Source organism: Poeciliopsis prolifica, unplaced genomic scaffold (genome assembly GCF_027474105.1).
Source record: "Poeciliopsis prolifica strain line A6 unplaced genomic scaffold, Auburn_PproV2 SCAFFOLD038, whole genome shotgun sequence".
In the NCBI taxonomy this organism is placed as follows: Eukaryota; Metazoa; Chordata; class Actinopteri; order Cyprinodontiformes; family Poeciliidae; genus Poeciliopsis; species Poeciliopsis prolifica.
Genome location: NW_026562413.1, coordinates 5,204,617 through 5,231,685, shown reverse-complemented (window position 1 = coordinate 5,231,685; position 27,069 = coordinate 5,204,617). Strand labels below are relative to the sequence as shown.

General features: G+C 40.5%; 1 protein-coding gene across 5 annotated transcripts in view; it reads right to left on the bottom strand.

Annotated features, from left to right (window-relative positions):
* Window positions 1-27,069, bottom strand: part of runx1t1 (RUNX1 partner transcriptional co-repressor 1) — a 70,715-nt gene that overhangs the window by 26,896 nt on the left and 16,750 nt on the right. For all 5 annotated transcript variants that reach the window (XM_055053765.1, XM_055053766.1, XM_055053767.1 and 2 more), the window contains 2 exons: window positions 3,884-4,021; window positions 1,371-1,612 (listed from right to left, as the gene is read on the bottom strand). In XM_055053765.1, the coding sequence (XP_054909740.1) occupies window positions 1,371-1,612; window positions 3,884-4,021 (380 nt within the window). The remainder of the gene's footprint in view (window positions 1-1,370; window positions 1,613-3,883; window positions 4,022-27,069) is intronic.

The following is a 27,069-nucleotide window of genomic DNA, read 5'->3' as shown; positions in this document are numbered from 1 at the left end:
ACCGTGAAAAAAAGAAAAAGAAAAGAAAAGCAGACAATATTATTTTTCCTCCTCGCACTCTGAATTATTTCCCAGACCTGAGTTTTGTTGCATTCAGTCTTACATCTGTTCGCCCAGATTGCGTCGGGGCTGTTCTTGACAGCCAGCGAAAGCTCCTGAGCCTCCGCCTCTCTCCCTCTCCCCTGCACGCAACCGACTAATTAACAGTGTCACTCTTTTCAATAAGGCAGGAGGAGGGACACGGAGACGGTGATAGCAGAGATGAAACAGAGGGAGAACAGAGGGATGTGTGGCGGGGAGGTGTGCGAGCCAAAAGGACACAGGAGAGGCATGTGCGTACGCAGACGATGAGAAAAATAAACACGGAAAAAGCCAAAAACAGGTTATACTCTGTGTGGTTAATTAAGAAAATATCTCCCCCTCTCTCCTCTTCATCTCTTCTGCCTCCTCCTCTTCTCAGCACAACATTCAATCAGTATTTCGGTATCCCCCTGCTCATTAAGTGCAAATTTTCTCTGATCGCAGCCTTGATATGTCCATGTCAGCTAAGCTAGAGAACACATCTGTTTTATCTAATCTCAGTTGGTTGAATGTGTTTTTACGCTCGCAGGCTTCATTCGTGCTGCATCGGGTATAAGGCTGAAATAGTGTTTTAATATATTCATTTGTTCCAAGCCTTTCATAAAACTCTTTGAGTTTAGAAGTTTAGAAGGGAATTTAAAATGAAATCGTATTCGATAACATGGTTGTGCGAAACGCATACAACTCGTAATTTATATAATAAGTCCAATCATTTAATAAAAAGTCTAGAATTAAAATTTTCCAGCTGAACTGAATGAACTTAGGATCAGACCAACTTGAAAGCAATGTTGTGCAGAAAATTTATCTTATAACAGATTTTCAGGGCAGCGTAATATATGGCACAACTCGGTGATTAGAGAAGTTAAAGAGAATTCACTTTAGAAAACTCCGAATGTGGTAAATAGACAAAAAATACCAGCAAAACGTGAATAAAATAGTAAAATGATAGCGCTAGTTTCAGTATTTATTAAAGTTAAAATATCAATATTTCAAAGAAAGAGTAATAATGCACTGTTTGGTGAGATCTGAACCAAGCTGCACACTGATTTACATCATTGTTTATGTAAAACTAATTTACAAGAGTTGTCAGGTAAAGCACTTAAGACATTTAAAATCTTGCTTTACAAGCGCAATTAAAGAACAGCTTACTGTGAATGACAAGTGATTAATGAACGACAAGCGTTCTCTTACTCACTTTTCTGTTCAGTGGGAAATACTAAACATGTTATTCTTGCTGAGTATTTTCCAAAAATAAAGTCCTTTAACTCTTTCACCATTCTCATGCTTACCACTAGTCCCAGCACTAGAGTTCGGACTCGTTCGCCGATTTCGGGTGAGATGTCGTTGCCAAACTGCTGTAGAGTTGTGAGGAATCGCTTGAGTTTGCTGAGCTGCCGGGCACCGCAAGCCGGTGGCAGCTGCTGGTTGGCCAGCGAAGATGAGGAGGACGAGCTGGGGCCGTTGCTGTAGCCATTCGGAGGAGATGGCGCGCCGTTGAGTGCCGTTGGGGAGTGGCTACTGCCATTTGTCACTGCACAAATCAAAGACGAGAAGAATTTTGAACTCGATTATTGACATTCTTGAAATCTGAGACAAAAACATAAGACGTTTGTTCTCAAAGGAGCATCCAAGTTTTAACTATGGAAAGGAGATAAGAAGAGTTGCAAAAAAAGAGGTCAGAAAAGAGTCCAATCAAATGAGATAACGGCATTAATGAGTTGAACGAACACATTAATTGTTCATCCAATCCACCGAGTTCTAGCGACTAATCAAAGCAATGTGCGCTCCACTGTTAACACGCTTCACTCTCCACATTTGTTTGCAATTTCTGTGCTTTTTCGGATCCCTTAAGTCATCCCCACAGTAAAGCACTTGGGAGACATTTCACCTCCTCACTCCTCCTTCTCCCTTTCCTTCTCCTCTGCAGTCTAAACAAGCAGGGACAGCAGGACCCCCGCCGGAGTGAGACTACAGCAGTCGCGTGTCTTTGTTCATGTTGCGGGAGTCTATGTACAAAGACATACAAGGCAACATAAAGCTCTCTCTCTAATGAGATTAGTCTCTGACTAGCGATACATTCACTCCCCCTCTGGCCGCCGTCCAAGGCCGCCACTGTAAAGAGACGAGATACTCAAACTGCATCTGGTGACAATTATGGCGGATGGAAATCAAAGCGTACTGCTTTGTAAAAAAAAAAAAAAAACCTTTGGCATGGGTAATGAGAGAGCCAGGTCTTTCCTCCCTCGTTGCACGGAAGCATCAACGTTAATTGTGGGTTGCAAGTGTGTGCAGCAGAAAGAGACAGAAAAAAATTGTATAAATTAAGTTCAAGGAGTACAAGGAAAGTCTGAAGCTGGAAAAGAACAAAACAGAGCCTCTGTTGCAGACAAGAAGGAGCGCCGCTCAGATAAGACTGGAGAGCATGAAGCATTTTGAGCCACACGGCTTCAGATTCCTTGATTCTAGTGCTCTTCATGAAAGTGGTTAAGTATCTACTTCTGAGAGAATACAAGGGTGTAATTTGCTCATCACCAGTGATGTGCGTACCATGGCAAAGCTCCAACAGTTTGTAAGCGTGGGTGTTAATGAACCAGCGGAGGGAGCTCTGCTGTATGGAAAAGACTCAATGCAACTTGATATTAAGGTCTTGACCCCCTTTTTTAATATTCACGTACTTCAGCTGTCTTCCCATGGAGCTCTCCTGTGGAAGAGTCAGCTCCTCCATAAATAGTTTTCAATGCGAAGGTGAAATTAATGTTCAGGTCGACTCTGGTCTCACTTTACAGGTGGGTTAAGGTTCTGCTGTTTTTTGAGGTGCTGGGAAGTTTCTGACCCGAAATCTTAAAACGTCTTGCTTTAAAGACTAAAACTAAGTAATAAGGTGAATAAAAAAGTTAAACTTGAAAATATGGCATTTTACTCTGGGTCTGTATGTTCCTTTGTAATTTTGTTTCCCCATTTCAGACACAAGTTTTTTCCATTACATTTCTTCCTGCTTCCATTTTGTACTGGCAAATTCACCATTTGGAACAAATTTACTTCATGATTTCTGCAGATAAAAAGCCATACAAATGCTAAAATCTTAAATATAATTCTGCAGTCATTCAATAAATTAGAATATGTATTTCGATGTGGCTCGCTTGCCAGATTAAAACTGCCTTCTGAAAATTACATAATTTAAATCAGTATCATAAACAAGCCCACATCTCGGAATATATATTTTTTTAAATTGGTCTGATTTAGTATTCTGATCTTAAATGTTATGTTTTCATTGCCTGTAAGTGGAAAATTGTTATAGTTGACACAAATACAGACTTGAAAACGTCAGTCAGGGTGTCGTTAATCTATATAATGTTTATGAAGTAATATTTCAATTATATTGTAATCTATTAAAAATTACTGTATATTATTTTCTGCTTCCAGTGAATGTGGTTCTGATCAACATTTGAGTCATACAACCTATGAAATATTTGGGATCTTGACCCCTGATCTTATAAAACGATTCTAAGCAACATTTTCTGAGTACATATTAAGTTATTGTGGTCATATAATTACTTGTACAATAAACATTGAAAATATTGAACACAGTTACTTTATTTCAATGATGCAGACACATAATATCTCCTGACAACTGCTTTTCAAACATGAAGCTTCAGCTACAAAATGACCAGAACTCCTGGTATGGCATCAATTCTTGCTGCTGTCAAAGAACTTCCTCTGTTTTTACCTTTTCTTTCATCTATCAGCATTGCAAAGAAGCAAAGTGCTGAGTTATGTGATACAGAATTACAGCGCTGCTCACATGTGGTGGGTGTGTAGGAGCTGTTGCGGGGCGCCCCTTGTGTACTGGGCGGAGGTGGCATGGCAGGGGGCGTCAACCTGGACTGTGTCTTGACATCCGCAGGTGAGTCGGGCATGGTGGAACGCTTCCCAGTGCGATCTGATGAAAGACAAAATCAGAGGCAAAGGTCACAACACTGGTCGGTTAAGAAAACATCTTCTTCACAAGGCCGGTCCAAAATATGGATTGATTTTAAATGGACTCGGTTTTGAGCTCGACGTGTCCTCGCTGCATGTGCATTATGTGACCCTATTGGATGTGTAAATGATCGACAAGAGGAGTTTGACTCTTGATTCCAGCACACATTGTGTCACCCAAAAATAATCATACTGGCGTCCAACACAGCCGCAGTTTTACAAAACCCCACCCCTCCAACCCGGAGATAATGACTACAGACATTACAGTTAAACTAATGCGGATCCTGGTTCCCACAGTTTAGTTCTTGTATCTCTAAGTTATATTCACATCTGCACAGAAAGGAGACATTTCACAGATAAAATTCATTATCACAACCAAAACATTTTCTCCGATACGTCTGTTTTCACTTAATTCAGTTGCTTGCTGCTCAGGTGATAACGCGACATATTGAATATATGGGAACGGCAACAAGACCTTATCAGAGTCCTGCAGTGCGCATAAGGGCAGAGCCCCTCATTGTGCAAGCGAAGATACTGAGCTTCTTTTTGCAAAAAGCTGTAACAAGGCTGTCATTGTATCAACAGTCTGTTATCAAATCATGTCTCCTTGGCACATTTTGGAAAGGAAATTATGAAAAAAAAAGAGAAAAAACGTCAAAGAAAAGGAAAGCCAGAAGGTGAACCAGAAGTGCATTCTGTAACAATGAGAGTATTGCTGTAGTCTTGGAGTAAACGCAACATGGTGAAGAAGTCAAACAGACGGTCTATCTGGACTCAGGTCATACCTGTTTTACACCGATGAACATTTTCCACTGGACCCTCCACTGCGTTTAGGGATGTGTGTGTTTTTCTCTGCTGTATTTCATTGTTTGAATCCAAAGTGTCATTCTGTCAAGCTTAGGTGAAACAAAACAGGCAGGATAGTCTGAGCCTATTAGCTCCAAGCCCTGCTGCCAGCAGCCGCGCCGCACCATGACTAAGAATTTTAGTCACACTGACTTGGCTTTCAGCAGAGAGACAGGCAAGAGATGGAGATGTTTTCCATTTGCCCTGTTGAAGCACATTTGTTTATCCTAAAGTACACATCGACCTGCTGCAGAGACAGCAGATTGAGAATGATGCAATTGTGTGAAAGATTGGAAATTTTCAAGCAAGGTTTGTGAACTCTAACTGAGAATTAAGTTTTGGACGATCAGAAAATAGTGATTGTAAGTTATATTGCACTTTTTTCACTTGATGGACTATTTGTCTCTTTCAGGAGTTTTCAAAAAGTCAGAAGAACCGGGCGATCCTGATTGTTGCTCGGAGTGAGAGTGTCGGCTGAACTCAATTATTCCTTAAATAAATTTGACAATTAACTCTTAATATGAGTTACAGTGATCATTGTGACTCAGCAATATCAGAAAACATAACCCTGACAACGAAAAAGCACAACAAGCCCTTTCTAGAAAAAGTTCTCCACACTGTTTATGGTGGACTGGAGGATTTTTTAACAGTGATGCATGTCACACAGCCAACTTCAAATCAAAACCTAAAATCTTCAGGCAAATCTTTTAACATACTGTTATAAGACATGTTTATAGTTTAATAGCTTACACTGCCAGAACCTAGACTACTACCTAAACTACCTGATATGATGCAATCTGTGTTGCATGAGTCCATACAAATTAGGGATTGATGGGAAAAAGTGATGAAAGCACAAACCCCTTATTTCCATCCAGGCCAGACAAAGAACGCTTTACCTCTCTAATTTTGACACAATAAACATGTCTTGGGTATTTATTTAACAAATTCAGCAGAAATGCCAGAAGAAATAAATCTTGCCTCTAGTAGCCAACTATCACTGCCTACAACATGATCTGTGAAACTACAACGTCGTTAAAAACAGATAGCTGGGAGTCAGGATCCCAGGTAATTCATCATTTCCCCTTCAAACAAGAAAAGACCTCATGCTGTAGATGCTTAACGGGCCAATTAAACCGAGTAAAGCCACCGTTTCACACATGGCTGTGATTATTCAATTCCAATGTATTGTTGAGCTCATGCTGCTAATTGTTCTGTGTCTTACTTTTCCTGATTGTGGGGTCATTTTGGCCCAGTTAATTTGTTTCTGTCATAAAGAGGAGAAGAATATCAGCATTCAGAAGTTGAGAACAATTACTTTAGTCTTCATCAGAACAGCTAAAAATGAAAAGAAACTTATGTCACTATAATGTAGTTTAAGTGATATAGTTATCTATCTAATATATCATCTAATCTATCATCTTGCACTAGAAAATTACAAATTTCACTCAGCTGAGAATTTGACATCAAAAACACTTGATAATAAAAAAAATGCAACCAATTTTTAAGTATACTAATTATCCAAATTTATTATAATTTTTAATGGGTTTTTATTTCTTTTTTCCCAATCATTAATATTTGTTTTGTGAGGATAAAAACAACGTGACAACATCTTTGTACAGAGAAAGTACTTCCTACATTCACTGTATGAAATGGTCACAAAATTAGCTTCCTGTTTCAGGATGTGGAAAAAATAACACAATGTGTTTTTCCAGTGAGTTATGTTGTTCTAAGCAAAATACCTGGCCAAACTTGAATATTTTAAGCAGAAAGGCTAATCATGAAAATCCCCCTAACATGCCTTGTGATTGGATGAAGAGATGAGTTTGGTTACAGGATTATCATTGGTAGATAAGACCTGGGTCAGCATTATGATTGCACTGAGGTAAGAAACAAATCCCGCAAGCCTTTGAAACTCATCTGCTGTCCCTCAGGTGACGAAGATGAAGGATAAGGAATGAATGAGTTGGTGTAAAAACCGGTGCGCACGAGCCTCCAGACAACAGCATGTTACCACACACACGTACTGTGTGACTTACAAACAGCTCCGTCTCGCCGTCTGATTTGATTGGGTGCACTACACGGCATGTAAGTGGAATAAAATTGATGGCTTCATGCTAACCAACAGGGCCTGTGGCATCCATTCACTGTGCAATTGTAGTGCTTCTTGAATCAATAGGAATTCAGGTCAACAAAATAAATTGGAAAAAAATAAAAATACATCACACAACTCAAGCTGGTGATTGAAAACAACTCGCGGAGTTCTGCCAGTGAACATGGCGTGCATGTCTTAAGACAGGAGCAGGCAAACAATCAGACAAGCTCTCATTTTATTACAGCTATAGAAGATGGCTGAACCACACGAAGCACTTGCTTCTTCTGCATGCATAATTTAGAAGCAAAAAGCAACCTTAAACAACCTTGAAATATGGGGCATCTCGTCCAGTCTAATGCATCTGTTAAAAGTTAATGGCCGACTGCACATCTATTGTCCATTTATTAGTCCTGTTACTGTCCCGCCTGCATAAAATCATAAAGAAAGCAAGCACCAGATCTGTGGCCAATCGATGGCAGTCCAGGACAGACGGGTATTGATGTGCAGAGCCTTAATGGAAAGAGGAGGGTGAGGGGAGGGCGATGAGTGCTTTGACTTTACCTAACTCACATTACGACTTCTGAGAAGTGCTGTTGTCCAGCAGTTAATGGATTGAAGAGGATGAGAACAGTTGTTGAAGAGGCAGCAATTAGATATGAGGGAACAGAAGTCTTTTCAATGTGTTGATTCACTTGGACAGAAGGGGTGCTAAACCTATCGATCACGCCTGGAGATGACAGAGATAAATGACTCGCATTAGCCTCCCCATTCATGATTTTTTTTTTCTTTATCTGCTGCAGCATAAAAGAGCTTTTAGCACACATATTGGTAGATGAGGTGGTTTGAATAAGATATACTCGAGAGACTATAAGTGCTGCGATGGTGTCTCATTGCATATCGTTTCCCGTCTATCAAAATAAAGTAGTTACTTGGATTTTATTTGAATCACAAGATCCCAAAGGTTGGGCCAGCTTCATACCGTAACAGTTCCAGTCATCTGGTAGTTTTTAGGTAAGAGAAAGGCGACTTGTGTAGAACATATATCAAATTGTATCTACCTGTTTTGTGATGGATTTGACATCCAGTAATTTAAAGTAATTTCAACATTTATTGATTAACGACGGTACGGGCAATATTGTACTGTTTATCAAATACCAAACAAAAATAAACTTGTTGTGATATGAACCAGTCATCATAAGGATAAACACAAACTAATTAATTTTGGTAAGTTATGAAAGCTGATGGAGGAGTTTTGAATTCTGACTTTTTCCAGAAGTTGATACTAGCCTGGATTTACATGTTAGTATGACTGAATGCAATTAAACTGTTTGGCAATTCAGGTTAATTACTTAAACTAAGAGTAAAGTCTATAGTCATGGTTATTAACAGCATAATTCTGGTTCTCGAAATGACTGTTTCTAGCTTTGTGAGGTTTCCCTTGCAACTTGCTTTATTTAGTTCTCAAATGAATAAATGATTCATGCACATGCCAAAATCTACTCAGCTTTAAAAGTTTTCCCCACAATAACCTATCTTTAGTGAAACCTCTCAAATCTGCATCGGAAAATAACAATCCTCTATTTGTCAATAAATAAGAAGTGCTTTCAACAATGTTTACGTTTTGAAAGCAACTCAAGTTTTCTCAAGAATCTTTAATATATACATAAATAGGTTGGACCAACTCTGAAGTCAACAGAAAATAGATTGCACTGTTTCCAACATATCAAAGTGCAAACGATAACATCAAGAGTCTTGCAAGAATATTAAGACTGCAACTTTATATGCAACACTCAGCATCAGAGCAATTTTGGATTGGTTACCATTTGTTCTGACCTTTGCACACTATAAACAGAAATAAATATATAGAGTAGGTTGCCTGGAACGACAAATAATTTATTATGTTAAAATAAACTAACACCCACAGCTTACCATTGCAACTTATTGTATTCATATATTCAACTTTTTTCCAGTCACCAGTACAGGTGATTTATCCTCGAATGATGTTGAATATTTTGGTTTGTGGTTCCCTTGTGACTTGTGGGTCTTTATGTATTCATATGATCTACATATAATAAGGAATTGCTCTGTCACTGCCTGCATGAGGAATGTGAGCCAAAAAGACTGATGAATATTTTAACACTTCCTCTCATCACTTTTCTAACAGCAGGAGGTTTTTAATGTTATTTTGAGTTTGATCAGGGGATCACAATCTGGCACAAAAGTGATTCTAACCACAATCAATAATAATATGGGAATTGCATACAGACAGGATTATATCTAAGATCACAATTTATATATTTATAAATATATAAAACTTAAGAGAAATAAACTTGTATGCAAATACTGAGTACATGGGTTTGAAATGGTTTGTTTACTGATAGAAAATAGAAATTTTTTTTAAACAAAATGGGTATGAAACAGTGAAGTTGTTGGGGAGGTTGTCTTTATTTTATTTTTTTTACCGTTTAAAGAAGTGCTTCCCTTGATTGGGACTGGATTGTGAGACAAGTGCTGAGAGTGAGAAAAAAAAACTGAGCAGAAATTTAAAAAAATAATAATAATTGTTCATAATCATTCCTAATGTTGACTTTGAAGCAGCTGGACTGGGAATGACTGAAAGGCTTGGCAACCTTTCCGTCCCAAGCTGCCACGTACCGGCCTTTACTTTCTCTGTTATGAAAATAAAACAAAAAGCTAACCTGCCTCTATCCTCACAGCCATGATTACAAAAATAAAAGTAAAAGGTTGAGCTGTTTGGATTTTTAAACTTCTTTAATCAATCATAGAAACAAGACAGAACCACGGACAACTACCTGCCACACACAGATATGTCTTCACACTTACATCAGCCAGGTTTGCGTCGGCCATGATTACGTGATCCTCGATGTTTGCGAAATCTCCCTGCCTTTCTTTGCCATTTTTTTTCCCTCCCCGTTGCTCGTGCTTCTTTTTCAGCCAAGCTCAAAGAAAGGAGATTTTTATCCCCCTCCTGACTTGAGATTCATGCCTTTTCCAACGTTACATCCAAGTTACATCACTTGCCTCAAACGAGGTTGTTGCAATGAACGTTATCTAGGAGAGCGTGGTCCCGGAGAAGCAGTTCACCGTGTTATAGAGAGGACTTTGCTAACCCACTACTCAAGGCAAAAATACAATGTTATATCAAACTGGTGTATATTTCATCATCGCGCTCAAAGCCAGGGGTCATTTTGGATTCAAATCACCTTGTGAAACACAGACAACACCAAGTATTTCAAAGTACTTGGTGTTTTGAAAAAGAATATCACCAGGAAATAATGTCAAACAATCTGCATTTAAAGACTTTCTGAGCCAGAATTGTATTTGCTTGTTTGTGTCTTGTTGTGTGCTATGATTTTAACCATTCAACAATGAGAATGAGAAAATGCCAGGTGAGGATATTTTTTTTAATCAGTTTTTTATAAGTTAACCCAGTAAAATTGACGTCGGTGCACTCTGAGACTTGGTGGCTGCAGCATGGAGAGTTTTACAGTCAGTGTGGGCAAATGAATGCATCAGTTAGAAACAAATTATCATTATTCTGCAGGGAGAAAACATGTGGGTTTTTATGGCTAACATGGGGTACAAGTCCTGCCTAGGGCTGAATTCCCACAGGTCCGGTTTAGAAATGCAACAGTTGTACACATGCTACTTAAACCTTCCAACTTTGAATGTAGCAGATTTCTGATTTAAACGTGGTTCATGGATTTTTTTTTCTTTTCTGATTTTCACGGACAACACAAGAGCTTATCAGTAGATCAGCAATAACAATAATAAGCAGAAATATTCATACCTTTGTAAAAATGTAACGATGAAAAAGTGTAACTTTTACTTTGAAAATTTGAACGTTTTTTCAAAACATCAACAGAAACATTTTCTTATCACTGTTGTCAATCTACAATTTACAATTGAAAAGTTGAGCTTTTTACTTTGAAGAAACTATAGGAGCTTTATTTTGAAGGGCTAACATTGTGTTTTATGTAGCAAAACCTGCAACAATCTAAACTATAATTGATTTTATTTTGAAATATATTTGTAATACTACAAGTACTACTGATACAAATATTATTATCGATTGTAATAATAACAATAATAATAATGTGTTTAATCAACCACGTGATTCAATAATTATGTGCTAAACAGAAAATACAAAAAAAAAGAATGAAAAATCAAGCATAGACCGCATGAAAGGGACCCCAAAATAAATTCTGCTCTAGGTCTTTAAATATTCCGGGTCCGCCTCTGTACATATGCCATGATCACAGAGGCAGTCATGTAATCCTAACACACACTTAAATGTAGGCGACAAAGCTGAAGAAATCCTGCACTCATGTTCACAGCGTGCCAATGTTGGTGCAGAATGAAACCTCTGGGTGTACCATATCAAAACACACACCTAGTACATGGTGACGTGTGAAGAGACAGAGCAAGTAATGGAAGAGATGAAGTGATAGTGTGACGGTGTGATAGAGGCTTGTGATTACGCTGTGTGCTGGCTGCTTGCAGATGTGGAGAGAAGAAAGGGGCCACGGACACAAAAGATGGATATCAGTGGAGGGAATGAAAGGATAGGTGTGTTAAAGGAGCCCTGCAGAGGGAAAGGTGCACTGATTGAGATTCAGACCGAGTACGCGCAGAACCAGGAGAGATCTATCTGTATGCAAGAAGAGTAACAGACACACACACGCACCCACACACACTCACTGGTTCACACAAATACCCAGCCAGATGGAGCAGTATGCAGAGCATGTCCCATCAAACTCCACCCGCTTGTCAAGAAGATATATGGATGCAACGCCCTACCGCAACCCCACAAAACAACACTCAAACACACAGCTGCAAGCACGAACGCTGCTCACCAAACAGAAAAACTTTCTTTTCTCCCTTTCACACACACACGCATACAAGAGCACCCACGCACACACAAGTAGATGTAATTGCCATCATATTTTCTATTTCCCTCCCAAACAGGTTCAGGATGCAGAGGAAAAAGTCAAGCCGGAGTGCTCTCCTCTTTTCCTTTACTCCGCCTCATCTCTTTAATCTTTTCCTCCACTTCCTAAAATTGTCAACACAGGCTGATGATCACGCATTGTTAAATCTCATCCGTGGCTGCCAAGTCATCTTGTCTCCCAGCAACATGACACTGATGGTGCTGGAAAATAGGTCAGAAGATCATTTCCATACACACTTGGCGCAACATTGCGAAGTTTCTGTTTGGGTTTTATGAAATATTTGCTTTACACTCTCAAGCCTCACTAAATGAAACATTAATATTGTTTGTTTCTTTCCTCTAAGATGTTGCTCTCCTACGCTCTTATCTTTTATTAATGCAAAGAGAGAGGAAAATATTAAATTGATTTTTCTTACCCATAAAAAATAATTCAGAGGTATAACAGCTATTGAAAGGCACTCTACCTACCTGAGACTAATACTTTATTTTAAATCTCTTTCTGTTTACCATATAACGTCTTATATCATGAGTGAAGGTGACCTGCATCACATCTTAATGGCCCACGATGGGAATAGATCTGCTGCTGATCGTTGCTGACTGTCCTCCGCAGCTCCCACCTCATCTGCATTTTTGTTTCAGAAGAACATAAGGAGATTTCTCGACCGTACGCAGAGGTCTGAACGCCATCTGCTCCGTCCCACAAACACTGACACACACATGGTCGCACACGCGCACATCCTGCGAAACACGCAACACATTCTCACAAACATGCTGGACAGTAAAACATGTGTGGTGAATAACACTCGAACCCCTCGTTGATGGAAACAAACCGTTAAACAACAGATTTATAGCAATGTCTGTTTTACCCATCTGTTGAAATAAAGTCTCAGGAGCGGAGCGAGGAAGCAGCCATTTAAGTAACATTAAAAATGATTCACAGGGACCCCATCATGCATTCTTTCAAATCAAACACACTCCTACCACATCGTGCTGCAATGAAGACTCTAACTGTGGATTGCTAGAGAGCAAACGACCGGGGATGGAAATGAAAGACAGAAAATGCAGAAATATGGAGAGGATAAAATTGCAAAAGTGATACAGTTTGACTTGTTCTTACAAAAACATAAGAAAATCAGTAAATTCACACATACAAACTGAGGAAGTAATTACTGTGTTCAACAGTTAAAGTGACAAACAGAGTAGGTTCTCTTTTTTTCTATATAAAAAAACAATAATCCTGTATGTTTCTTACTATACAAGTGTGTTCACTTTAGTAATATGCACAAAATTTAAAAATCCGTCTGACACTGTAAGGCATAAGTACATTCAAAATCCCTTAAAGATCCAACCTAATCTTATACCCCTGCCATAATGTCTGTGAGAGGGGTGTAATGTACCACTGTGCGCTTCAGGAATGCTTCAGGAACGCTGAAGCACACACTGCTACATTACTTACTACAGCTAAATAATGCTCCTGTATTGCCTTTTTACACATTTTGGATTGTAGCATTAATAATTTGATCAAGCTTCCACATTTTTGGACATGCTAAAAATTGAAAACATGAGTGCCACAGCTCTTGCACACTATTCAAACAACTCAAATCAGAGCAATAAGCATTCAGTGACGTTACCTAATCTCATGCACACCATGCAAACGATCAGCCTAAATAAAGATTTATTCACTTCTGGATGCCTGATGCTTGAGACTGAAGCTATCACCTACTTCCTGATGAAACCAGCATGCATCATCTGACCACATAAAGGGACGAAATTGACGACAGAAATTTTATTTCCTGCCTAAAACCCCCCAAAATACAACAAATGTCAAGATATCAAGCAACAGTGGCAGATCCCATCCAAACACAGAGAAACACAGTGAATTTCAAACCCTTTAACCCAAAACACATGCAGTATTTCAGCCAGAGGCGCATCAACAGTGGCACACACGTTAAAGACATGGCAGGATTTATTTGTTTCACAAAGTAGTCTTATTTATTTCTCCTTCTTTTTATTTTTTTTACATTTAGAGCTGCATAAAAACGTTTTTCAATATAGCATTTAGTAAGATAAGTGTGGCAGCAATAAGAAAAAAAACATTGAATCATTTTGATTCATTTTGTGTGTTCAGCTGTGCTGACCCCAGTTATCTGAGAAAAAGAAAATTGTTTTTGTAAAAAGAAAATTCAATTTCTTTGAGTCTACAGTGTCAAATAGATTTTTTTTTTTTTTTTTTAACATTGCGTTTTAAAAATTAAGGTTAGGGTGAAATATTTTATGACAAATTTACACTCACACTCTTTGTGCTCGCAGCACTTGTTTAATATATAAAAAAGTTTTAAAAGATAAAGATAATAGCCTATAACTGAGTTTCTTTCAAAACCAAAACACCAGATGTTGACCAGGGGCAACATTTTCAATAAAACCTTTAATTTTAAATTGTGTTTTTCCAGAAGCTGGACATAAACACTGAAATGATTTATGTCACAAGTCATGTAGTTATCGCAACATTCACCTAGGTTGTTGCGCGCTTGTAATTTTGTGCAGCCCAAGTTTTGTTTAGCATTTTTCAAACTGAGATGTCAGCATCACTGCATGGTGGTTAAGTGAGTGTTGCAGTTTTTCTGTGTTTGATGTGTGGAAAAACAGGCTGAGATGAGAGCCTGAGGTCTGCAACAGACATGGGAAGGAGTTCAACAAACGAAAGAAGACTGCAGAAAAAGAGAAGTGAGGATGCTGCAAAGAGACTTTGAAATTAGGAGATAACATTTAGTGTTCATGAGAGACAGATGCGGAAATCAAATGTGAGCAGCAGATGATGGAAGCAGAAGAAAAAAAAAAGTTTTCAGAATATCACATGACTTGCTGCCATGTGTTAAGAATTACTGCTAGTTAACCATCTTCCCTCCAAAAAAAAATGCTTTGAAAAAATATGTCTGCAATTTATGAAATGTGTTCCAGGGCCCTGCTAAGTAGAACCAGATTTGCACAACATAAAACCGGACTTAGCCCCTCACCCCTGTTCTCTGAAAAACGTTACTCCCTATTCTTTTAACACTGTTTTCTTCACCACCGTTCTCCTTCTGCCCCGCAAGAGAAGGTGTCTGAAAAAAACAACAGGGCCCACGTCACATCTGGTGAGCAGAAAGCCAGAGTTATGGTTTGTGGGACCTTGGAGAGGGGCATTGCAGAATGGCTGTGTGTGCAGCATCGTGACAGTAGTTTGCTAATGGCTGTGAATGGAGACCAGCCAGAGGCAAAGGCAGCAGGGGATAGTACAGTCAGTGCTGCTACGATCCATTGCAGTGTTTCTTTGAAGTCTACATACTTTTTTCTGGGCCCTTTTGTTTTTAACCGCTTTTTTCTTCCTTCTGTTGTCGTCACCTAGTCAGGGCACTGCCATCTGAATCCATTCCCCATCAAGTATTCAGGAGATGAGGAGGTAAAAATAAAATGTTTCGTCTACAGAAGCTACGGTGGAAGTTTTCATTTTATTCAGAGACTGTTTTGCTTTAACGTCAAATAACTGGCTTGTTAAAACGTGGTGGAAGTTGCAGGAGGTTCGAACGTTGACTGTAAATAAAGAGTACAAGAGGTTTGATAGGAATCAAGCTCCATCTATCGAATCTTTTTGAACATGTTTGTTTTTTAACTCCAATTATTAACCATGTCATTCACATGGTTAACATTAAAAAGTGACATGCATGTGATTGTTCTGTGTTGTATGTGATGTTTCGTGTTGGTGAGGAATGGACCTTTGTCATGGTGCATTGCATTTTGTACTTGGAAGATGGATTATCCGAGTCCCAAGCCATAAAAGCCAAATATAAAGACCTTTAATGTCTGAGTTTACTGTCAATCGTTAACCCACAGATCGGAGTCAATATGGGTTCATATTGCATTTAAAGGCAAGCCCTGAATGAGCTCTGCACAAGCTCATTCAGATCTCTGTCAAATATATGTCTAAACTACGTTTTTAGTTTTAGATTTAATGTATAATATATGACATTAAAACTTAGCCAGACTCCCGACTGGAATCAAATAGGAATCACTAAAGACAAGCCGTCAAATTGGCAGAGGAAGTCCTAATACAATTTTTTTTCGCTGATTATTGAGAAGAGTGCAAATAATTATTAATTGGCATTTTTTATAAGAACAGATTGATAATTTTATTAACATACATTTGGCTAAAAAAATTCTTATATCCCACCAAATTTCTGAATTTACATTTAAGTTTGTAAATGCAGGACAGGAAGAAAAGGGTAGTAGATTCAAGCTTAATTTGAATATTTTTCTCAGTGTATTTTTCTACATCTCCAAGTATTATTTTGAAGAGGCTCTTACATTAAAAGCTGTAATAACCCTCAAGTATACCGTTTTTAAAAGAATATGAAAGCACATGGTCAGCTTTTTGTGATGCTCTATAAAAATGTTTTTAAATAACTGTGTTACATAAAGTCTTTGTTCCACAAAACATAAGCATCAATGTAGCTTTAACTGAAAGACAGAAGAAAGAAGAAAAATAACCTGCTACTCTTAATAAATAAATGCAGATGTCTTTGTTGGCCCAATAACATATGTACAATGTGCTGGTAAAACTCATTCATGCCTCAAGGATTTTGTCCTGCAGCAAGCGCTTCAGATCATTGTCCCCCTCACATCGACCTCCCCACTGTCCATCAAACACCAGCAGCTTTTTCAGAAAACGCAACTCTGAATGGGGAGATGGCTAATAGCATCATCACAGATCCGCTGTTTTGTTTTCCCATGGCATAAACACAAATACACACCCACAGACTCTCTCTCTCATACACACATCCTAATCGCTCTCCAGCTCTACAGATGGATGCCACCACTCTCTCTGGAGCGCTGCCAGCGCCAGCTAGTGAACAGCTTGCCTGGCACGGCACTAAGCATGTGTGAGCGTATGAGCGCAGTGCTGTGTGTGTGTGTCTGGGTGCGTGTGTGTGTGCGTGTGTCTGCGTGCGTCTGCAGAAACAGTAGCAAAATAGCCGAGCGCAGATGGGTGGCCAAATTCCCCACTCCCAAAACCCTCAGCCCTCCCTCCCTCCTCCTTATATACAAGAACACAAACACATGCAAGCCTCACCACGCGTACACACATATGCTCCAGAATGGAGACTCACACCAATACGTGTGCATACTTGTGTCTTAGTTCTGCTTAAGTGTTCCCGACCTGGCACACTCTGCTCCGGCTTGCACAGCTGCTTCCTCAGAAGCTCACACACACTTATAGTCTTGCTCACACCAAAACAACAAAAATTCCAGTAGACACACAAACACATACATCTGTGGTTAGTTTACACTTCCTGACTATGGCATATGAAACATAAAGTCCACCAAAGCCCACTCAGAGGAAGACCCACCTATTCCCATGCATCTGGGCAAGGAGGGATTCCTTAATCCCAGTAGCTGAACAAAATAGTACGTTTCTGCTTGTTCGCTTCACACACGCACATGCAGACGCGCATTAAGCTAAAACATCAAGGCGCTCAGATGGAAAGCCTCTGGTGTTGGTGTCTTGCCAGCGGAGGCCTGTAGATCAGCCTGATCATAGCAGTATGTAGTTATTTGACAATGAAATTAAGACATGAAAGCTCTCGCTGCAACAACAGAGTCAACACAATTGTTACAAAGCAGCCGTGTACACCTGAAACCATTTAAAAAGCCAAACATGCGTTTTGAATTTTTGTTACAGCATGATGCTTTCTGTCTTATATTGCGTCTGTTGATTAAAGGCACTGCCTGCTGTCAAGGTTTTATGTCAAAATCACAACAAAATTTCCATAAATCCATTATCCTAGTTTATAGGCCTTTTTATGAGATACCTAAAAAGTCCTGTATTCTCACACTTGTTGATATGCTATGATTAAGCAAGCTGTCAAAATGATTTTACATTTTTCACCAACTTGAAATAAAGAAAAAAATTGATATGTGGAAATATTTTCAGCAACAAAAACCAAACAAGAGAACCATCTAATTTATTGAAAAAAAATCTTGACTTTAAGACAGTTATTTACAAGCTATAACATCCTGACCAATTAACCAACTTTTTATGGTCTCAGTTTTAAACAATAAAGGGCATTAGAGCGAAAACATATTGTGTGCATGAAGCACTTTCCAATTTTACCAAAGCCTAAAAGTTAATACTTTATAGCTAAAAGTTATAGATAACACTGAAGGATAGTGTCATGTTTTTAAATCCTTCTTTAAATCTTATGCACCATGTAAAGCTCATAAAAAGCTCATTCAGAACCACAAATTGCAGCTTGGGAACAATGATTCTCGGATACAAAAGATGTTTTATTCTCAAACGGGGTTAAAGAGAAGGTTTATCAGTGGAATAAATCAGGATCCAGACAGTCAGTCGGTGCTCAGGAGGCTGGCAGCAGGTACTCTCACTCAGTACATAGGGGAAAGCATGGTGGCTGCTAGTGCCAACTGTGCACCGCATAGCCGTGCCAACTCTGCCAGCCTTGCAGTGTCTGTTTGCCAGTGCCATCTGGGTAAAACAGCTCTGCGCACATACAGTACCTCTCCTCAGCACAGAGGGCACAGACACACACACACACGCATGGGTGCACACAAGAAAGCAAGGGCAGACATGCACTCTGAATTCATGTAGCATCCACAAATATGAAGGGTATGAGCACTACACACACACAAACACACACAGACAAATGCACAGCCGGCCGCTGACAGCTCACCATCTGTGCACTGCCTCTGACTTCTCCCTTTGCTTCGTTCTCTGCCCTCGTTTTTTGCTCTCATAAACGCTCCGGCCCTTTCCCTCTTTCTTCATGTTCTCCCGTTAGATCACATCTTATTGGAAGGAATTTCTGAGCTTCAGATCCCATCGTTTTGTCACGACCACCTGTGCACTCAGGCTTGACATTCGTCTTTTAAATGACAAAATGTCAGATTAACAACCCTTTAATTGTGTGGTCTAACCGGGCAGAATCCCCAGTTTCTCCTTGTTTATGTTTTGAACATTTTTGCTTCTTCCCTTGATTAGTTATAGAAAAGGATAAGGATTACTCCTATTTAATTTCAGGTAATGTAATGTTTGCTAATTTGGGACAAATAAGAAAAGGAAACAGAACAATAATAATAATTTTAAAAACACACATTTTGAGTGAAGTAGGGGTGTATTGTGGTGGTAGGGTGTTTTTTACAAGACAAACAAACTTTGTCTTGTAAAGAGCAATTCTGTTGCTGTCAGAATTGCTCATGTTGAAAATGTAAAATATTATAAACCCCTATGTGAAAATGTCTTTTGCTAGTGTCTATTTTTTAAGTTGCTCTGTTGTGTTGACATTTAGTAAATATTTCAAGCAATATTCTTCCCTGAATGTATGAGGCAGAGAGTAATGCAGCATTGCCCCCTTTCCACTCTTTGTTTCACACTGCTTGTCAGCTGGCTGAAAGAGTTTTGGACGGGAGAACTGGATAGAATAAATGCACATGTTCGAACATCCCCTATGGAATGAGAAACTGCTGCGCAGCCTTGGTTTGCCGTTGCCTCTTGACAAACACCTCCATCAGTGTACGGTCACACAAACTTCACACCAGGGTGTGAAAGGCAATGAACTGCATTGAAAACCCACTGACGCCAGCAAATATGAACCAGAGGCCGAGGACTCTTGGTTGTGACATCACCAAGAAGGGTTGCACCACTTCCATGAAAGGAGACCTCTTCCAAAATGTAAATGGTTCATGTTTGCATGACCCAAAATGGCCCAAGAGGATCAAATTGTTTTTGCCTGCCACATGCTGAATGTCTGCGCTACACTCCAAAATGACGGACAAGTGCTGCTGTTGTCGCACCAACCACGGTTCTGACACTTTGGCCAAAACTAAGGTGAGAGTCTTGTGGTCAACAAAAGCAATAACATCCCTTGCTTTACTTAGGAGGTTTAACAAATTTTATTTTTGGAAGATGGTTTTTTTTCAACATTTCTGGTATTTTTTTGCCCAAGTTGATCACACTTTAAAAATCTAATATCTTATTGTTATACCACTGTATTAGAAAGTAAACTTCTCAAATGATTACACTGTGCAACTCTTCTGAACAGAGTGAAAATGAACACAAGTCAAAGCCATTTTAGAGACAGAATTGGTTACCAAATCACTTTAACAAGATGACAGTAAGGTGGATAGGAGAGGAGGAAAGAGGCAGGAAGGTAGCCCGAGTACAGAACTAAAGTTCACATCAAAGACGGGACGGGAAAAGGTCATTGCCTTGTCAGATTTTCCTTGGGATGAAGGTCTCCATCATGTGTTTCTCATTAAATCGCTCCGACCTAAAACTAAAGGCTACATAAAACCACAACCATCCTGCTTTCCCTGCATTGGAGTGATTTCATATGTGCCTCAAGCAAGTAGTGTACAAGATAAAGGCAAAAGCTACATACCCCAATACTTGTTCGATTTATTTATTTATTTTGAATCTGAAAAGGCTTTGCCAAGTGCAATATGTTAAGTCCAAAACATCTTTGCCTTCAAATCTGTGTAACATCTATTTCATTTCCTCTCTGTGATCATCTCTACCTGCACAAACTGATTGTTCCTCCCACCATTCATCCTCTCCCAGCCTCTTTCCTCCCTCTGGCGACTGCACAATAACATCCAAAAGATCTATGACTGAACACTTTCCCCACTTCCCACGTCTCATCACCCTGGGTCTTGTTGGTTTGCCTCCTTCCTCCCGGTGCTCCTGTCATACTAAAACCATCCAACCATTTTTGCCACCCCTCTATCTCTTTTTGCCACTTCGTCTGTCTTTCTCTCTCCATTCAAACACACCACATGCTCTGCAAGAAGGAGCCTCATTACAAACAAGGAAAATCCATTTGGAGCAGCCTTCTGCTGCTTCTGCGACCCCCTCTGAACTCTCTCGAGTGGAAATGGCCCACATACCTCCTCTTCTCTCCTCTCCCTCCTGGATTCCACCTCCCTGTAATAATTTCTCTCGACTTCTCGTTTTCTCTGTGTTATGCTTCCCCCCCGAGCCACTCGATTTTCTCCCTGTGTGTAACCTTCATATTTCGTGGTCCATGCTAGGCTAGGGCTCGGCATTACAAAACGCAAAACAAGTTTATGGGTCAAAATAAGAAATTTTACGGTCATGCACTTTTATTTTCGCAATAAAACATACGTGAGTGAAATCAAAATTACATTTTTAGAAGACTTAAGCAAGGTAGCGGTGGCTGAAACTGAAAATCTGAATACTACACACTACAGCACAAAACAAATGGTTTATGAGGTGGTTTGTGTTTTTTCTGTAAGTCATATTGCTCACAGATCTTGTTTTGCATTTAACTAAGAAAAGCTGAGTAAATGCAAAAAGCAGTTTTCCCCACTAATTCTGACAATACGTGAGAAAGTAATTACCCCACACACCAAATTTCTGCTGGTGCCACCTTTTGGCACCAACATCTGCCATTGAGTGTTTCTAATATCTGGCGATAAGCTTCTTACATCACTGTGCAGGAATCCTGGCCCACTCAAAGACTCACTAATGGTCACACCACACCATCTTAATCCGATTAAAATGCTTAATTTGAACCACTCTAAACAACAGTTTTTGAAACCACTCGGAGCTGGACTTGTTTGTGTGCTTCTGATTATTGACCTGCTACATAACCTAAGTGTGCTTGAGCTTAGGAGAGACTGATGATCCCAGATGTAAAGATGTAAATCAATTGCAGTGCCATTGTCCCAATATCCAACAAGATTGACATGTTTTCCCCTAATTAAAAAGCTGTTAAAGAAAAACAGACTGCTTCTCAGTATTGGTTTCTGCAGATATAAAATGAATCTATTGCACCGCCACTTCCAACAACTTCCTCTATTCAACTCCTCTTATCTCCAGTCCACATCCCTCTCCTTCCACGCTTTCTCACTTATCTCTTCTCTCTCACCCCGTCTGCTAAAATCTTTTCTTTTCACCCTCCGTTCCTCCTTCCAGTGCTCCATCTCGCCACCCCAGCCCCCTCACTCCTTCTGCTCTGCCATCATCACAACATCTGATTAACATATGTCTGAGCTTTCACTCCCTGTCAGCTTGCAGGCATCTGCACACAGGCGGACGCATTCACACAATCCCATTTCTCAGGTTCAGGAGCGCAGATGGAAGACAGAAAAAAGGCATTGAAAATTCCCCTGATCCTCCTTTTAACTGCATTTACATCCCCCCCACCTTTCTCTGAGTGACTGTGTTCCGACCAAAGCAAGTACGAGAGGGAAAGCATCTTAACGTTATTGCAAGACAACACGGCTCCTGTTCCCTGGTGTGCGGTGCAAAATGCCAGTAATGGAGGATGGAGAGGAAGTGGAAGAAATACAATAAGAGAGATGAAAGAGAGCATCCATCAGCTCCTCTGAGAATAGCTACTCCAAAATTACTCATGTTCACACAAATGGACACTATGTTTAAAAGCTTCCATGAGCAAACATTGATTTGATTTCTTCCATTAAATGAACAGTTGGCAGCCTAACTTCATAACCCACTCTTTGGTCATTGTAATCAGATATCTGTTATTGATTGTCTCCAGCAAAGATGCCAGGAACCCTAGAGTTACCTCGGGATCCGTCAGACCACCCGATCTACGAGTATGGCTCCTTTCTTTGAGCTCTTGGCGCATTCATGTTGAAGGATCTTTATAACGCATTGTCCTCAACTGACTTGTTCACTGATTTCCTGGAATCCGTCCAGCTCTCCCCGTCTCATCTAAAGGACTACCATGCAACAACAGCTGCAGGTAACCAAACAAACACTTGACAGAGAGGCTTGCCAAAACACATAAACCCACCCAACAGTGACAAAAACTTTACAAAAAAAAATGCCTCCAAATAGTGGGTGATTGTTTGAATTGGTCGGTATTTTGTAATACCTGTAATTGTGCCAGTTGGATAGGCAGGCATTTCTCTGCCATTTGAACAATTTTGTAAAATAATAAAATAAAACACGAGGACAACTGCCGTGCAAGCAACAGCGTCGCCAAATGCCACATTTGCAACTGTATGGAACATAAGTCTTGCTGAGTTAAAACGACTCTCTCGCTCAGTGTATGAACGAGCACCGAGGGGCTTACTTTATTCAAGAAATAAACAAGTCAGCTTTTCAAGAAGCCAGTTTTTGTGAAAGCTCCAATAAACATGCTCAGATTCAAATAGATAGATAAAAAAAAAAAACACTCATCAAAAAAAGACTTAATAACAAGCACACAATGTTAAAGAGGGCAAAATGTTCTTGGTAAGGAGGAATCTCACTTTCTCTTTGTGGGAAATGCAGCCATCATCTTGTGTGAAGGGGGGGCTTTATAAGAGAGAATGGGAGGAAGGCTTCGTGGAAGGCTTGGTAAACTCAAAGGGGATTAAGAGGGTCAACTCAATGAAGAGTCAATGAGGTGCTCCTGAATAGAGGGTGAGTGAGTGAAACACACACCCACACAGGCACCCCGAAATCCCACAGGACGTCCCCTGGCAGCGCTGCATGTTTGCATTAGCTGGCACAGAGCAGTTATGCCTGAGAGTAGAGAATGTTATCCATAAAAAAGAGATGCAAGCTAGCATAGGTTAGTGTTTTGTCTTTCATCATAGGGTACCAATTACCGAGCCTTGCAAGAGGATACATTTCCCATGAAATTTTCCATGTTTTGTCACCTCACAGCTTCGAACTGAGTGTATATAATTGGAATTTTTTTGTGAAAGGTCAACATAAATTGGTACATAATTGTAAAGTGGGAGGAAAACAATGCAAGGTTCCAAATTGTTACAAAAAAAGAATCATTTGTTTCCAACATTCCTGAATCAATGCTTGTAGAACCAGAACCGCATAGAGAAGTGTCTCTACAAGTTTCCTGTTTCACAGCAACAGGTTTTTCTGCTCATTCGTCAGAAAATTGAAACCCAGTCAAACTGGGGGAAGAGTGTTTTTTTGGAATATGGTCCGGTCTTTGACTAGGCCATTGCGATACATGAATATTGTTCATGAGAGAGGATCACCTTGTTGTAACGCTTCAAGGTGAACCTCCTTGTCGAGTCTTTTGCAGCCTCAATGAGGTTTTCCTTCAAGTATGAATCTGTATTTATTTGCATCCGTTCTACTACCAACCCTTCCTGTGCAAGAAAATTCCCTTAGTATAATGTCCCCACTGCTGTGCTTCTTCTTGGTGTGTACAGGGATAAGATATATTTATTCTTTGCCATAAAGTGTTTTACAGACAATGAACTTTAATTGCATGCTTTGGATTTTATTTAGTTCAATCCAGTGAAGGGAGTGACTAAAATGCACACCACTATGCGTCCTTTTCATTATACCGTGCACTTATACTCTACTTTGTGTTGAGAGGTCATAGAACATCCCAGTATAATAAATTCAAGCAGAACAATGTGGAAGGGGTTGCGGATACTTTCGAAACAAGCTTCCATATCACTTATCTTGCCAACTACTCTGTCTATGAATCTTTGTATGTGTTGGTGCGCGAGTGTGTATGTGTGTACACAGCCTACACAAAACTCAACCACACAGAGTTTACGCCCCAGTGGAGGCCATTAGTAATTCCCAGCCCAGCATGCTGGGAAGGCATAGTTTGGGAGAAATACAGGCAAAAAGGCAAAAGTCTAGAGAAGAGCAGTGGAGGGGCAGGGTGGGGTGAGACATCAAGGGAGGACAGAATCAAGAGAAGATGGATGAGAGAAAGAGACAGTCAGTGACAGACTGGCACACAAACACACAGATGGAAAGATAAATGAGGAGATATTCTGGCAGTGCTCCATAACACTGAGAGAAAGGAAAGGGAATATCAGGGCAAACGTCAGTACTCTTCCTTCCTTTTTTTTTGACTGACCAGAGATGGCCTCGACTTTGGTACGATCTGATGTAACGCACCAATAACTGTCTCCATGCTGTGCATCACAGTCCTAGTTTAGTCATCAAGCCACTGAAGGGGAATATGTTAAAACTATATATAAAAAAAACAAGACTCTTTAAAGGGTGGTAGAAACTTGCATCAAAGCAGACCTTAAAATGAGATGTCAGGAGAGATTCACCAAATGGTTACATGATGGAGGAGTTCTGAAAGTACAATAGTTTAAGACGTACAACTACGGAGGAGCTGCAGAAAGGACGACTCGTGTAGGAGAATCTGTGGACGGGACAACAAAGATTATTGACAAGGAAAAGGTCATGAATAAACAAAGTAGAGGATGCAGCCAACATGTGGAAGAAGGTGCTCTTGTCAGAAGAGACCGAAACTTCACTTTTAGCAGATGGTGAAACATAGTATTAGCAAAGGTGAGGAGGCATTTCTCTAGAGGGGACAGAAAAGCTGGTCAGAGTAAACACAGAGTAAACGCAATCTATTTAGAAAACCTGTTAAAGCCCCCAGAAGTCTTCAGCCTGAGTTGGAGGTTCACCTTTCACCCGGAAGCAGATCCTAAGTATACAATCAGAATGAAGAGGTTTAGATCAAAGCTGGAGGAGCTTAGGAGAGGACCAGCTAATGAAATCATTAAGGCGGACGTGTGAAGCAGAAAGTACAAAGCGAGAAGATGGAAGAGTCTGACAGAGACAAGACGTAGGTGATAAGGACATCTCCTAGAGAAGAGTGCTCTGTTGGGGTTGACCCACCTGCACTTCCCCCCTCTGGACACACTACCTCCGTGAGCACATATGTGTGGCTGCAAGTGAACAACAGCTCTGGAGGAAAGGGCGGCCGCACACGGGCTTGGCCTTTTGTGCGTGTTGATAGAAGTGAGAGAAAGGAGACAGAGCTGCAGAAAGACAGCCAAGCAAGAGAGAGAGAGCGAGTCGAAAAGGTGCAATAAGCAAAGGAGGGGAAAAAAAGCAAGGCAAGAGACTCCCTGTGTGTGCTGCAGGTCCCCAGCCATCTGGACCACTCTCTCCCTCCCTCCCCCCTCGTTCTGCTCTTCCCTCTCCTCCTCTCGGCCGACTGGTGCGCTATTCATGGCGGACCCATTTCACCTTTCAGCGTGTTACACCCTCTTGCCACAATACATGCTAATGAGGTAGAACAAATGAGTTTTCTGCTGCGGGTGCATGCATGTGTGATGGGCATGTGTGTGCGTGTGCGTGCGTGTGTGTGTGTGTGTGTGTGTCTGGGAGGACTGGTTGTTGAAATGTTTTCCAATGTCTGCTTCCACAGCACACACTTGAATGTTGTACGAACTGTTAATGTAAGTGCAGGAACTGGTTTTGCTTTCTCAGATGAGAAAGACTCACAAGTGTTTACCAGCAGGTGAAATGATGCAGGTTTTGACAGATGCGTGATTTCCCACCCCACCCTCCCACCAGTGCTGCAATTCTGTCATCACACACATCCACTGATAACAAACAGCAAGACATAGTTTCATTCCACTCCAGCTTGGGGGATGTTGACACTTTTGACGGCAAAGTGGACAGAACATTGAACCGAGAAGAGGAATAAGTGTGCATTTACGGTTCTCTGAAAAGAGGGTGACATGAAATGAATGAGGTGCTTGATTTGTCACAACAATACACAAGACAGCACAACTGACACTGGCAAGAGAAGAGCAGGCAGGAATAAAAATAGAGGAATCGAAAAGGAGAGTAGCTTTCCGAGGGCGAGGAGCAACACAGTCCCCATCGAGACAGGAAAGGGAAGCAGGGAGGAGACGTTCAAGAACAAATAAAAGCAAGGAGGGGACGGGGGGGAAAGATGTGCTGCAATGTGGACAGATTTTCTCAAAATTAAGCCCTCACCTCAGAAGGATCAGCGGTTTCTCTGTCAGTAGGAGGCGCTAGCGATACGTCTGTAGCCCTGCCAGCTCCCTCCTCCCTGTCTTCCTCCCCCCACTCTTCCTCCTTCCATAGTGAATCATTGTGACAGCCTGGCTTGGCAGTCATAATTAACCAAGAGCACCAGCTAGTGTAGCGCTCCGCAGTGAGCCCAGCTCACAGTGGACTGCTCACGGGGAGAGCTGCCACCAGGCACGACAGTCACTCTAACGCATGTCTGATCACTGCTGTGTGTTCCACAGCAGACAATCGCTCTGAAACAGACGCTGAATCGTCTGATTTCATCAGTTCCTCATA